Source organism: Salmo salar, chromosome ssa14 (assembly GCF_905237065.1).
Source record: "Salmo salar chromosome ssa14, Ssal_v3.1, whole genome shotgun sequence".
Taxonomy (NCBI): Eukaryota; Metazoa; Chordata; class Actinopteri; order Salmoniformes; family Salmonidae; genus Salmo; species Salmo salar.
Window position 1 is genome coordinate 81,354,899 of NC_059455.1, and position 14,125 is coordinate 81,369,023.

General features: G+C 43.7%; 1 protein-coding gene across 2 annotated transcripts in view; it reads right to left on the reverse strand.

Moving 5' to 3' along the window:
* Positions 1-1,012: 1,012 nt before the first annotated feature.
* trpn1 (transient receptor potential cation channel, subfamily N, member 1) overlaps positions 1,013-14,125 on the reverse strand; it is a 44,143-nt gene continuing 31,030 nt past the window's right edge. Inside the window, exons 25-30 of one of the 2 annotated variants that reach the window (XR_006758974.1) lie at positions 10,944-11,153; positions 8,721-9,175; positions 6,233-6,655; positions 4,651-5,089; positions 3,789-3,941; positions 1,013-3,497 (exon numbers count right to left, since the gene is read on the reverse strand). Coding sequence is in view for 1 of the 2 variants with exons in the window: in XM_014142698.2 (XP_013998173.2) it covers positions 3,325-3,497; positions 3,789-3,941; positions 4,632-5,089; positions 6,233-6,655; positions 8,721-9,175; positions 10,944-11,153 (1,872 nt within the window). In the remaining variant the exon portion in view is untranslated. Of the gene's footprint in view, positions 3,498-3,788; positions 3,942-4,631; positions 5,090-6,232; positions 6,656-8,720; positions 9,176-10,943; positions 11,154-14,125 lie in introns of both variants that reach the window. The other variant, XM_014142698.2, reaches the window with a different exon arrangement.

A 14,125-nucleotide genomic window follows, 5' to 3' on the forward strand; every position in this document is an offset into this window, starting at 1 on the left:
AGACAAGACAAAACACACATCAAAATATAGACGACAGGACAAGACCCACATCTACATATAGACAAGACAAAACACACATGAAACTATAGACAAGACACACATCAAACTATAGACGAGACAAGAAACACATCAAACTATAGAAAGACACAACACAAACTATAGACAAAACAAGACACACAACATACTATAAGCAAGACAAAACACACAAACTATGGACAAGACAAAAACAAACATCAAACAATAGATGAGACAAAACACAAATCAAACTACAAACAAGACAAAACACACATCAAACTGTAGACAAAATACAAATAAAACTACAGACAAGACACACACACACACACCAAACTATAGACAAGACAATATACAAATCAAACTATAAACAAGACACACATCAAACTATAAACAAGACAAAACACACATCAAACTATAGACAAGACAAAACACACTTCTACTTAAATACAAGACAAAACACACATCAAACTATAGACAACAAAACACACATCCAACGATAGACAAGACACACATCAATCTACAGACAAGACACACATCAAACTATAGACAAGACAAGACACACATCAAACTATAGACAAGACAAGACACACATCAAACTATAGACAAGACAAAATACACATCAAACTATAGACAAGACAAAATACACATCAAACTATAGATAAGACAAAACACGCATAAAACGATAGACAAGACAAGACCCAAATCAAACTATAGACAAGACAAAACACACATCAAACTATAGACAAGACAAAACACACATCAACCTATAGACAAGACAAAACACACCTCAAAATATAGATGAGACAAAACACACATAAAACTATAGACAAGACAAGACACATCAAACTATAGACAAGACAAAACACACATCAAACTATAGACAATACAAAACACACATTTTAATCTTTCACAAATAACAGATTGTGTTAGTGTGTGTGTGTGTGTTTGCGTGCGTGCGTGCGCATGTGTGTGTGTGCATGTGTGAATATACCTTACATTACAGACTTAAAACTTTATTGAAGTTTAGGTTGTATAAAACATATCAACAATACAATAGAATGAGGGGTTACAGATTTTTTTTTAAGGTTTCTATGAACCATAGAAGTTGGCTCAACAAGTCTGGACATTTTAGAGTCAGTGAGTACTGCAAGGCACTCAAAGAGGTGAGAAAGATGCGAAACTTCGGCTTGAGTCCCAAATGGCACCCTATTCCCTATATAGCACACTACTTTTGACCAGAGCCCTATGACCTTATGGGCTCTGGCCAAAAGCATTGAATAAATATGGGGAATAGGGTGCCATATAAGATGCACCCTGAGTTATTTACCTCCTATTTTCATTCTCTGTTTAGAGTTACGTTAAGCTATGTCCTATTCATTGTGAATACTTATATGCTTCAAACACATCAATCTCACTCCCCGGACACACTGTACTCATCCTGGTCTGACCAGGTAAAAACAACATCCTCGCGGTTAATCTTATAGAAGGAGAAGAGCGAAGGATTTCCCCCACTTATCTCTGGCGTAATTCATGGAAGAAGCACAGTTGGCTGCAGTGTTTAATTTAGTTCAATGATAAAGAGAGTGGAAGGTATTATGTTTACAGGCCTGTTTCCTAGCTCCTAGCCATAATGTCAAGATAGAAGAGGGAAGGGAGGAGAGAGAGAGGGTGGGGAGGTGGAGGGGGAGAGAGAGGGGAGAGGGGGGCGAAGGAGTGACCCATAATAAAGTAAATAATGTGGCAGAGAAAGCAGACCGGTTTGATCTCCTATTGCTCTATTTCACAGGTCTGACCATTTTCATTAAGTAATGGAGTTACTGAGTAACTCATGTTATATCATGATAATACAATTATACTTTTCTCTAAACACGTCACTACAATACACACTATTCATAAAAATGTTATAAAAACATATTTAACTGTAGAATGAAGCATGATATAATGTATATTGTAAAATAGGAGGCTTTTGTGGACATGTAGTCTCCAGGTAAGTGTCCTGATTGGCAGAGCTGAGATAGACACTTATCTACTGCCATTCAGTAAAACAAATAACAGGTGTTTCAGTAACACCTGGTTCATTTGTCAAAGAACACATTTTTTCTCAATACTGTCCCTAGAAAAGTGTTATTATAATGAAATGCTACATCACGCATAATCAAGGCACTGTCGCATGAAAGTAGTGATGATAGTACAATACTCCACTATAATAGTGGTGTGGCAAGTAGCCTAGTGGTTTAGAGTGTTGGGCCGGTAACCGAAAGGTGGCTTGTTCAAATTCCTGAGCGGCAAAGTGTAAAAATCTGCTGTTCTGCCCTTGAGCAAGGCATTAACCCCCAACAACTGCTCCCCGGGCGCTGTGGTTTAAGACAGCCCCCTGCACCTCTCTGATTCAGAGGGGTTGGGATAAATGTGTTAGACACATTTGGGTTGAGTGCATTCAGTTGTGCTACTGACTAGGTATCCTCTTTCCCTAATAAATCAACTCTTCTCTCTCGCATTTTTTTTACAGGCTCATACATCTCTCACACAGCTCATCAAACGACCCTGACAGAAAGCTGTTTAATACTGACCTCTACTGGACAATATCAGAAGCTACACGCTATAAACCATAGCCTGGGACAAGTTTTTCAAAAGTTATCTGATCGGAATTCGGCCATCGGATAGGATTAAATGCATAGAAATGGAACGAATAACTAAATTATATGCCCTTTCTTTTTATTCTATTTCTTTGCATTTAAATCATACTGATTTCCGAAATCCGATCAGATAGATTTTGAAAAACTGGGCTCTGGATCACGAATGATTTACGATTGTGGACAATCAGGTCAATTGTGAGTGAGAGTAATGTATACACGGACATCTGAAAATAAAGGCAGTGTGTTTGGTGCTAGTAGTTCTGTTTCACAGGTTGTTGCTGTGATGTAGTAGGCCGTGGCAGAATTGGCCATTGGTAAGGCAGGGCTGGAGTCATACTGTCCAGTAAGTATGCAAGGCTCATGTTAATGTCAAGGCTGGGGTCCTGGGAGTCGGGCTAAGCTGTGTGCAGGCTCCTAAAGATGCTGTGTCCCGTCAAGGCTTGGCTAAGGTCCTTACCCAGACTTACTGCTGGGTAAGGCTCTTAGGCTGTATCCCAATTCTCCACCCTTCTCCCACAGTGTGCACTTTGAGCTTCCAATATTGTTAAATCCATGACAGAAAGTGTGCAAGAGCATACTGTGGGAGAAAGGTGGAGAATCAGGATACAGCCTAATAAGTCAAGTGTGGGTGAGTTAGTCAGAGATACTGAGTCCTGGTTCTGGATGGACTGGATCAGTCAGGGTGCTGGGCAGGGCCAGTACCAGGGTCCCTCTCCTGCATGGCTCTGTCCCCCTGTCCTCTCAGCGCCAGGTAGCGTTGGACTACCACAGCCCAGTCTGTCACTTGCTCCACGCGAACCTGGCCAGCCAGCCTGGAGCTAGAGGGGAGGGGCTGGGCCTGGCCATCTGGGGGGGCATAGAGAGAGCTTGAAAGATAGGAACAAGAATGTAGGAACTATTTGTTTGTTGGAACTTTTATTCATGAGAATCAAGAATGTAATATGCTGAAACGTATTTTTTTTCACGTGCCATGCATGTATGTATGTATCAGATAATATTAGAACACCAAATCACATATGCATTACCAAATAATTACTTTGAACAGTTCATTGAAGTGAATTGAAATACATAAAATCTGTGAATCTCAATCAATTGAAATCAGTGAATTGAAATGGATCAGTCCATTCAGAGCCTCACCCTCAGGTAGGATCTGTGTCCTTTTGTTGGTCCTCATCCAGCCCAGGGAGGTGTGAGCTGGTATGTCCAGAGAGCGGGGGTCAGGCCCAGGCAGACCCTCTGCATCCTCCTCTTCAGTCATCAGGTCCCGGCCCTCTGTAGAGCAGATCTTACCTGGGGGGTTATACATAACACATACTGAGTGTACAAAACATTAAGAATACCTTCCTAATATTGAGTTGCACCCCACCTTTTGCCCTCAGAACAGACTCAATTTGTCGTGGCATGGACTCTACAAGGTGTGGAAAGCGTTCCATAGGAATGCTGGCCCATTTTGACTCCAATGCTTCCCACAGCTGTGTCAAGTTGGCTGGAAGTCCTTTGGGTGATGGACCATTCTTGATACACACAGGAAACTGTTGAGCGTCAAAAACCCAGCAGCGTTGCAGTTGTTGACACAAACCAGTGTGCCTGGCACCTACTACCATACCCTGTTCAAATGTACTTAAATCTTTTGTCTTGCCCATTCTTCCTCTGAATGGCACACATACACAATTCATGTCTCAATTGTCTCAAGGCTTAAAAATCCTTCTTTAACCTGTCTCCTCCTCTTCAATGAAGTGGATTTAACAAGTGAAATCAATAAGGGATCATAGCTTTCACCTGGATTCACCTGGTCAGTCAATGTCATGGAAAGAGCAGGTGTCCATAATGTTTTGTATACTCAGTGTATATATAATACATGATGTAGCATTACACTCATGGTTTGCCTCCTTGAGAAACAATCATTTGTAGTGGTTAAAACTGCCAATATTGAATCTATGAATTCCCTGAACAAGGTAGGAACACTAGTATGAAAGTCACCTCCATGTTTGCAAAGCACCTTGGCGAAGAAGAAGAGGTTGGTGAAGAGGTTGAATGGAGACGGCGTGCCCGACTTCCTACTCATGTCCCGTATGAGCACAGCCCGGCCAAACTTCCACTCAGTGTCCGAGCGGGCCTGAATGCGCTGGTAGGTGTCACTCATCATGGCAATGAGCAGGTTGATCAGCACGATCACCGTCACCACCAGGTAGATGCCAAACACCAGTTGGGCCACCACGTTGGCAGCCGGGGACGAGCCCTCCAACATAGGCATGTCATTAGGCTCCGTCAGGCCGAAAAGGGCGAAGAAGAGCAGGACCGACACGTTCCGAGGGGTGGGGCCTGCTGTCTCTGGCTTCTCAAAGGTGGCATTGTAGACGGCACACAAGCTCATGGTGAAGGCGATGTGGAAGAGCACCAGGATGACGGCAAACCTTCCCAGATCCTTCATCAGGTCACTGATGAGGATAGAAGCCAAAAAAAATTCAAAAATAAGGCCTTATTATTGCAGATAATACTTAAGTGAACAATAACAACATATTTACAGAGGTACAGTGCATTCGGAAAGTATTCAGACCCCTTGACTTTTTAAACATTTTGTTACGTTACAGCTTATTCTAAAATGGATTCAATGTTTTTCCCTCATCAATCTACAGTCAATACCCCGTAATGACAAAGGGAAACAGGTTTCTAGAAAATTTTGCAAATGTATTAAAAATAAAAAACAGAAATACGTTATTTATGTAAGTATTCAGACCCTTTGCTATGAGACTCAAAATTGAGCTCAGGTGCATCCTGTTTCCATTGATCTACAACTTGATTGGAGTCAACCTGTGGTAAATTCAATTGATTGGACATGATTTGGAAAGCCACACACCTGTACCACAGTAATGTACCACAGTTGACAATGCATGTCAGAGCAAAGCCATGAGGTTGAAGGAATTGTCCGTAGAGCTCCGAGACAGGATTGTGTCGAGGCACAGATCTGGGGAAGGGTACCAAAAAAATTCTGCAGCATTGAAGAAGTTTGGAACCACCAAGACTCTTCCTAGAGCTGGCCGCCCGGCCAAACTGAGCAATCGGGGAGAAGTGCCTTGGTTAGTGAGGTGGAGATGGGAGAACCTTCCAGAAGGACAACGATCTCTGCAGCACTCCACCAATCAGGCCTTTATGGAAGAGTGGCCAGACGGAAGCAAATACAGGTGTGCCAAGCTTGTAGCGTCATACGCAAGAAGACTCCAGGCTGTAATCACTGTCAAAGGTGCTTCAACAAAGCTTCAACTAGTCTGAATACTTATGTAATATCTCAGATTTTATTTTTTAATAAATGTGCAAACATTTCTAAAAACCTTTATTTGCTTTGTCATTATGGGGTATTGTGTGTCGATTGATGAGGGGAAAAAACTATTTAATCCGTTTTAGAATAAGGCTGTAACGTAACAAAATGTGGAAAAAGTCAAGGGGTCTGAATACTTTCCAAATGCACTGTAGGAGCAGAGGAAGACCTGTTTAGTTGCAGTATCAGTCCTGCTGACATGTTGATCTGCTCCTACCTAGTAAATAGCCTACTTGTATAGTTTTCTCCACTGATCTTCTCTCACCTGATGATGATGGCCCAGGGGCCGAACAGGTGGTGGAAGGTCAGGAACTCCAGCAGCTGGATGAAGCCTAGAGTCATGGCCACGGCTAGTAGGACGTTTCGGGTGAAAAGGCAGTGGAGATGGTAGTCGGGCCAGAGCTGGAGAACCAGGGCCAGGAGATGGCAGAGCAAGGCAGCGGTGGAGAAGCCCAGGACAAGCACTCGGATCCAGGCTAGGCCATGGCGCTCCCCTGGCTGAGTGAGCTCAGACACCAGCATGCCCCCCAGCCAGGCCAGCAGCAGCCACTCACTCCATCCAGGCAGCAGGTGACCCATGTGGATGGGAATCAGCGGGGGGTAGGCGATGGTGAGGATGAAGAGGGCCAGGAGAAAGATGTGGGACACCAGGTAGCTCATGAACTTCACGATGGGGATGGTGTTGAACCTGGTGTGGTTTTGAAAGACTTTACATTAAATCCTAAAATAATATTCAATCCCAAGATAATATTGTCTGGCAATCAACTATCATACAAAACTGTCATTGATTCCCCGGAGGAGTTTATATGTTTTAAGTTAATTGCTGAATAATTGATTCATGATTGGTCAAAAATAGCGAGTCTTAGTTCTCTTTTTGTAACTGGTAGAGTTTGAGATACAATGTTTGAATGTAAACACATCCCACTCGGCACAAACTGGTTGACTCAACGTTGTTTCAATGTAATTTGTCAATGTATTGTGACAAGGAATCTAAGTGAAAAAAAAAAAAACCAGTTGTTTTGAGGGTGGAATCTCAACCACAGGATTATGTCATCATTGTAAAAAATTTACATGATCAGAAAACCCCCCCCTGCTATTTATTAGGTCTCCCATGCAGGGTTTTAACCAAGCCTGGTCCTGCTTAGTGTGGACGTTGGTCACTGACTACTACCCATGTGCTATCGCAAGAATGATTATTGAGAGATCTCGTAATAACTAAATATATTCACTGTATCTATCTAAATTATTCCAAAAGGTAGGTTTAACAGAGCAAATGAAATGTAACCATACTTTATAGGTCATATATTATCAATGAGACTATTTAGGTCTATGCAGCATTTGGGATGTCATCAACAGCTATTGCTTCAATTCAACCCATGGTTTAACTAAAAATAGACAATACATATAGCCCTAAGGTTTCAAACTTTGGTTGATTTCAAATGTAATCTTCAAGTTAATCATTAATATGTTAGAGTCACGTCTCCATCTCAACCAAAAATCTAAGTTAAAGAATACAACTAAATCAAATCAAACTTTCTTTAAAGTACATTTAAACGTCGATAAGATTAGATTTAGTCCTATTCTTGAACTTCGATTTTTGGTTGAGTTGGAGATGTTAATCCAACATATCAATTATTCATTTGTAGGCAAACTGGATATAGAATTGTGTTTGTTGTCAATGCAACCAAATATGAACAGTTAAAGGAGATTCATCTTCTGCTTGGATAGTTCCATCTGTGCCACTGACTTAGTCTGGCTTTAATTACAGTTTGTCTACAAATTAGTAATAGATATGTTCGATTCACGTCTCCATCTCAACCAAAAATCTAAGTTAAAGAATAGGACTAAATCAAATAAAACTTGAAATGCACTTTAAATAAAGTTTGATTTGATTTAATCCTATTCTTTAACTTTGATTATTGGTTGAGATGGAGACTTGAATCCAACATATAAATTATTGATTTGTAGAAAAACTGGAATTAAAGCCAGACTAAATCAACTATTCAACCATTATCCTTTAAATGGTGATATTTGGTTGCGTTGACAACAAAACACAATTCAATATTCTTTTGTAATACAGTAAATAGCCTAAAGTTAAGGCAAACTACAAACTAATGTAACAGCATTTATTCAACCTTAAAATGAGTAACACATCCATGGCCACAGTTTGAGGTTAGCCTACTGTAACTATATATGTATTCTTATGTAAACATAGAAAGCGTGCATGTTCAAGATTGCATGCAAAGGTCTCAGGTCTGTGGAGATCTTCACAACATAAATATCTGTGCAGAATCTCGAACAGCATTGATCACTTGCACCATGTACTTTTAATGTAATCTCAACTGCTATCCAGGTCATTTGGTTCTGCTATTAGATGAAGCACAGGGATAACACATCTATTTGTTGTAAAAATACAAAATATCTGACATTGTTTTCCCATTTTTCTTTTAAATGGTTGAAAGCACAGTGATAACACATTTAGATGAACCAAAAACCTGACATTGTTTTCCCATTGGAATTTGGTTCTGCTTTTAGATGGTTGAAAGCATAGTGATAACACATTGGTCATTCTACAAACTTCTGGCTGACTTTCTGAGTTGGTAAATAAAGGTTGAAATCTCATTTATCAATATCTACCAAATATTACCCAAATTTCCACGTTGAAATGACGTTGTGTGTCCAGTGGGTTAGCCTCAAAAGGGCTCCCATTAATAAAGGCTATGAACCTGTATCTATGAAAGTCTACTCTGTACCTGTGTTTGAGAGGCAGTGAGACGAACAGCCACAGTGGAGGGCAGAGCAGCAGGCCAAAAAACAGCAGCAGGATCCTCCAGGAGTCCCACTGCAGACTGCCATACCACACCTCCGTCATGTACTTCTGGACAGCCGGGTGGGCCACCACTCCCTTCTGCCTCCCCTCGATCAGGCAGTCCAGCACGCTGGCCCCTCTATGGTCCACCGCCGTGAGTACGGCGCCGGCCCCCCTCCCCCCGGCCGAGGCCATGCTGAGCAGGTCAGAGGCCAGGCTTTCACAGTGGTGGGCTGCCGCCTGGAGGTCCACGTAGCGCTCCTTCTCCCTGAGGGCGGCTAGGCTCAGGGCTCGGGACAGACGCACGGCCGTGTCCAGGGGAGCAGCAGAGTGAAGAACTAGCTCCTCCAGAGTAGTGTTGGAGTTCAGTTTCCCACACACCATCAGGTCAAACACAAACTACAGACAACACACACCATCAGGTCAAACACAAACTACAGACAACACACACCAACAGGTCAAACACAAACTACAGACAACACACAGCATCAGGTCAAACACAAACTACAGACAACACACACCACCAGGTCAAACACAAACTACAGACAACACACACCAACACACCATCAGGTCAAACACAAACTACAGACAACACACACCAACACACCATCAGGTCAAACACAAACTACAGACAACACACACCAACACACCATCAGGTCAAACACAAACTACAGACAACACACACCATCAGGTCAAACACAAACTACAGACAACACACAGCATCAGGTCAAACACAAACTACAGACAACACACACCACCAGGTCAAACACAAACTACAGACAACACACACCAACACACCATCAGGTCAAACACAAACTACAGACAACACACACCATCAGGTCAAACACAAACTACAGACAACACACACCAACACACCATCAGGTCAAACACAAACTACAGACAACACACACCATCAGGTCAAACACAAACTACAGACAACACACACCATCAGGTCAAACACAAACTACAGACAACACACACCAACACACCCATCAGGTCAAACACAAACTACAGACAACACACACCATCAGGTCAAACACAAACTACAGACAACACACACCATCAGGTCAAACACAAACTACAGACAACACACACCATCAGGTCAAACACAAACTACAGACAACACACACCATCAGGTCAAACACAAACTACAGACAACACACACCATCAGGTCAAACACAAACTACAGACAACACACACCATCAGGTCAAACACAAACTACAGACAACACACACCATCAGGTCAAACACAAACTACAGACAACACACACCACCATCAGGTCAAACACAAACTACAGACAACACACACCAACACACCATCAGGTCAAACACAAACTACAGACAACACACACCAACACACTCAGGTCAAACACAAACTACAGACAACACACACCATCAGGTCAAACACAAACTACAGACAACACACACCAACACACCATCAGGTCAAACACAAACTACAACAACACACACCACCACACCTCAGGTCAAACACAAACTACAGACAACACACACCAACACACCATCAGGTCAAACACAAACTACAGACAACACACACCAACAGGTCAAACACAAACTACAAACAACACACACCATCAGGTCAAACACAAACTACAGACAACACACACCATCAGGTCAAACACAAACTACAGACAACACACACCATCAGGTCAAACACAAACTACAGACAACACACACCAACACACCATCAGGTCAAACACAAACTACAGACAACACACACCAACACACCATCAGGTCAAACACAAACAAGACACACACACCATCAGGTCAAACACAAACTACAGACAACACACACCAACACACCATCAGGTCAAACACAAACTAGGTACTGATCAGCAACATTGATTTAAATATGTTCTGGCAGTGCCTGTTCTATTAAAATTGTGGTTTGCTGACATCTTGTGGTTAGACTAGAAAGAAAGTAGAAATTATAGGGAGAATATTGAAAGGGAAAGGGGATACCTAGTCAGTTGAACAACTGAATGTATAAACTGAAACGTGTCTTCCACATTTAACCCAACCCCTCTGAATCAGAGAGGTGCAGGGGGCTGCCTTCATCAACATCCACGTCTTCGGTGCCCGAGGAACAGTGGGTTAACAGCCTTGCTCAGGAAAAGAACGACAGCCAGAAAGAGAGAGAGAACACCAACCTTCCTGTCCTCCAGCAGTCTCAGTATGTTGTTCTCTTCTCGTCGTAGCAGAAAGCTAACCGTCCCCTGGTGGTTATCCCCGGCAGCGTACTGCAGTGGCGTTCGTCGCCCATGGCACTCTATACTGGCCGACGCCCCACTCTCCACCAGGAACCGCACCATGTCCAGACAGCCTGCTTTGGCTGCGTAGTGGAGCGGGGTCCAGCCACTCTAGAATTAGGGGGGGGGGTATCAGGTGTCAATGGAATTAGTGTGTGATCTGGAATAGTTTTTTTAATTATTGTCACCATAACATCCTCATACTCTCCCAATAATGTCTCCATAACATCCTCATACTCTCTCCATAATATTTCCATAACATTCACTTACATCCTCATACTCTCCCCATAATGTTTCCATAACATCCTCATACTCTCCCTATAATGTTTCCATAACATCCTCTTACATCCTCATAACATCCCTATACTCTCCCCATAATGTTTCCATAACATCTCCTTACATCCTCATAACATCCCTATACTCTCCCCATAATGTTTCCATAACATTTCCATACATCCTCATAACATCCTCATACTCTCCCCATAATGTTTCCATAACATTTCCATACATCCTCATACTCTCCCCATAATGTTTCCATAACATCCCCTTACATCCTCATACTCTCCCCATAATGTTTCCATAACATCCTCATACTCTCCCAATAATGTTTTCATAATATTCCCTTACATCCTCATAACATCCTCATACTCTCCCCATAATGTTTCCTTAACATCCTCATACTCTCCCAATAATGTTTCCATAACATTCCCTTACATCCCCATAACATCCTCATACTCTTCCCATAACGTTTCCATAACATCCCCTTACATCCTCATACTCTCCCCATAATGTTTCCATAACATCCCCCTTACATCCTCATACTCTCCCCATAACATCCTCTTACATCCTCATACTCTCCCCATAATGTTTCCATAACATTCACTTACATCCCCATAACATCCTCATACTCTCCGCATAACGTTTCCATAACATCCCCTTACATCCTCATCCTCTCCCCATAACGTTTCCATAACATCCCCTTACATCCTCATCCTCTCCCCATAACGTTTCCATAACATCCCCTTTCATACTCTCCCCATAATGTTTCCATAACATCCTCATACTCTCCCCATAATGTTTCCATAACATCCCCTTACATCCTCATACTCTCCCCATAACGTTTCCATAACATCCCCTTACATCCTCATACTCTCCCCATAATGTTTCCATAACATCCTCATACTCTCCCCATAATGTTTCCATAACATTCACTTACATCCCCATAACATCCTCATACTATCCCCATAACGTTTCCATAACATCCCCTTACATCCTCATACTCTCCCCATAATGTTTCCATAACATCCACTTACATCCTCATAACATCCTCATACTCTCCCCACAACGTTTCCATAACATCCATAACATCCCCTTACATCCTCATACTCTCCCCATAATGTTTCCATAACATCCTCATAGTCTCCCAAAAACATTTCCATAACATCCTCTTACATCCTCATACTCTCCCCATAATGTTTCCATAACATCCTCATAGTCTCCCAAAAACGTTTCCATAACATCCTCTTACATCCTCATACTCTCCCCATAATGTTTCCATACAATCCTCTTACATCCTCACACTCTCCCTACAATGTTTCCATAACATCCCCTTACTGTCACGTTCGTCGTATGGAGTGGACCAAAACGCAGCGGGAATGTAAGTGCTCATCTTCTTCTCTATATATAAAGAAATGTGATACAAAACACTTAAACAAAACAATGACGAAAAAACTGTCTTGTAAGGACAAAATGACTATACAGAGAAACAACTACCCACAAATCCCACGACAAAAACACCTCTATTAAATAGGACCTTCAATTAGAGGCAACGAGGAACAGCTCAACCCAATTAACTACGCATAGAAATAGAACAAATAGAACGAACATAGAAATACACTAACATAGAACATAAACCAAAACACCCCGAAACACCCTAAACAAACACCCCCTGCCACGCCCTGACCAAACTATAATAACAAACAACCCCTTTTACTGGTCAGGACGTGACAGTACCCCCCCAAAGGTGCAGATCCCGGATGCACCTGAAACAACAAAACAAAACCTAATACAATAACCCCAAAAACAAACAAAAAATAATCCCAAACTAAAGGGAGGGAAGGGAGGGTGGCTACCGTCACCGACGGCCCCCGTGCTACACCATAACACCAACTACGGAGGTGGCTCAGGCCCCGGCCTTAGTCCCCAACCTAACCTGTCCACCCCCGCTGGAGACCTCGGGCTGATGCGCGTCGCTGGAGACCTCGGGCTGATGCACGTCGCTGGAGACCTCGGGCTGATGCGCGTCGCTGGAGACCTCGGGCTGATGCGCGTCGCTGGAGACCTCGGGCTGATGCGCGTCACTGGAGACCTCGGACTGGAGGGCGACTCCGGGAGCTGTGGACTGGAGGGCGACTCTGGCTGCGCCGGTTCCGGACTGTAGGGCGACTCTGGCTGCGCCGGTTCCGGACTGTAGGGCGACTCTGGCTGCGCCGGTTCTGGACTGTAGGGCGACTCTGGCTGCACCGGTTCTGGACGGTAGGCCGTCTCTATCGGCTCCGAACTGTGGGCCGTCTCTGCAGGCTCCGGACTGTGGGCCGTCTCTGCAGGCTCCGGACTGTGGGCCGTCTCTGCAGGCTCCGGACTGTGGGCCGTCTCTGCAGGCTCCGGACTGTGGGCCGTCTCTGCAGGCTCCGGACTGTGGGCCGTCTCTGCAGGCTCCGGACTGTGGGCCGTCTCTGCAGGCTCTGGACTGTAGAACATCGCCGGAAGCACTAGACGGGAAACTGTCGCTGGAAGCTCTAGACGGGACACTGTCGCCGGAAGCTCTGGACGGGGAACTGTCGCCGGAAGCTCTGGACGGGGAACTGTCGCCGGAAGCTCTGGTCGGGGAACTGTCGCCGGAAGCTCTGGACGGGGAACTGTCGTCGGAAGCTCTGGACGGGGTACTGTCGTCGGAAGCTCTGGACGGGGACTGCGCACTGGAGGCCTAGTGCGTGGGGCTGGTACTGGAAGTACCAGACTGGAGACACGCACCACAAGGCTAGTGCGAGGAGCAGGAACAGGACGTACTGGACTGGGCTGAC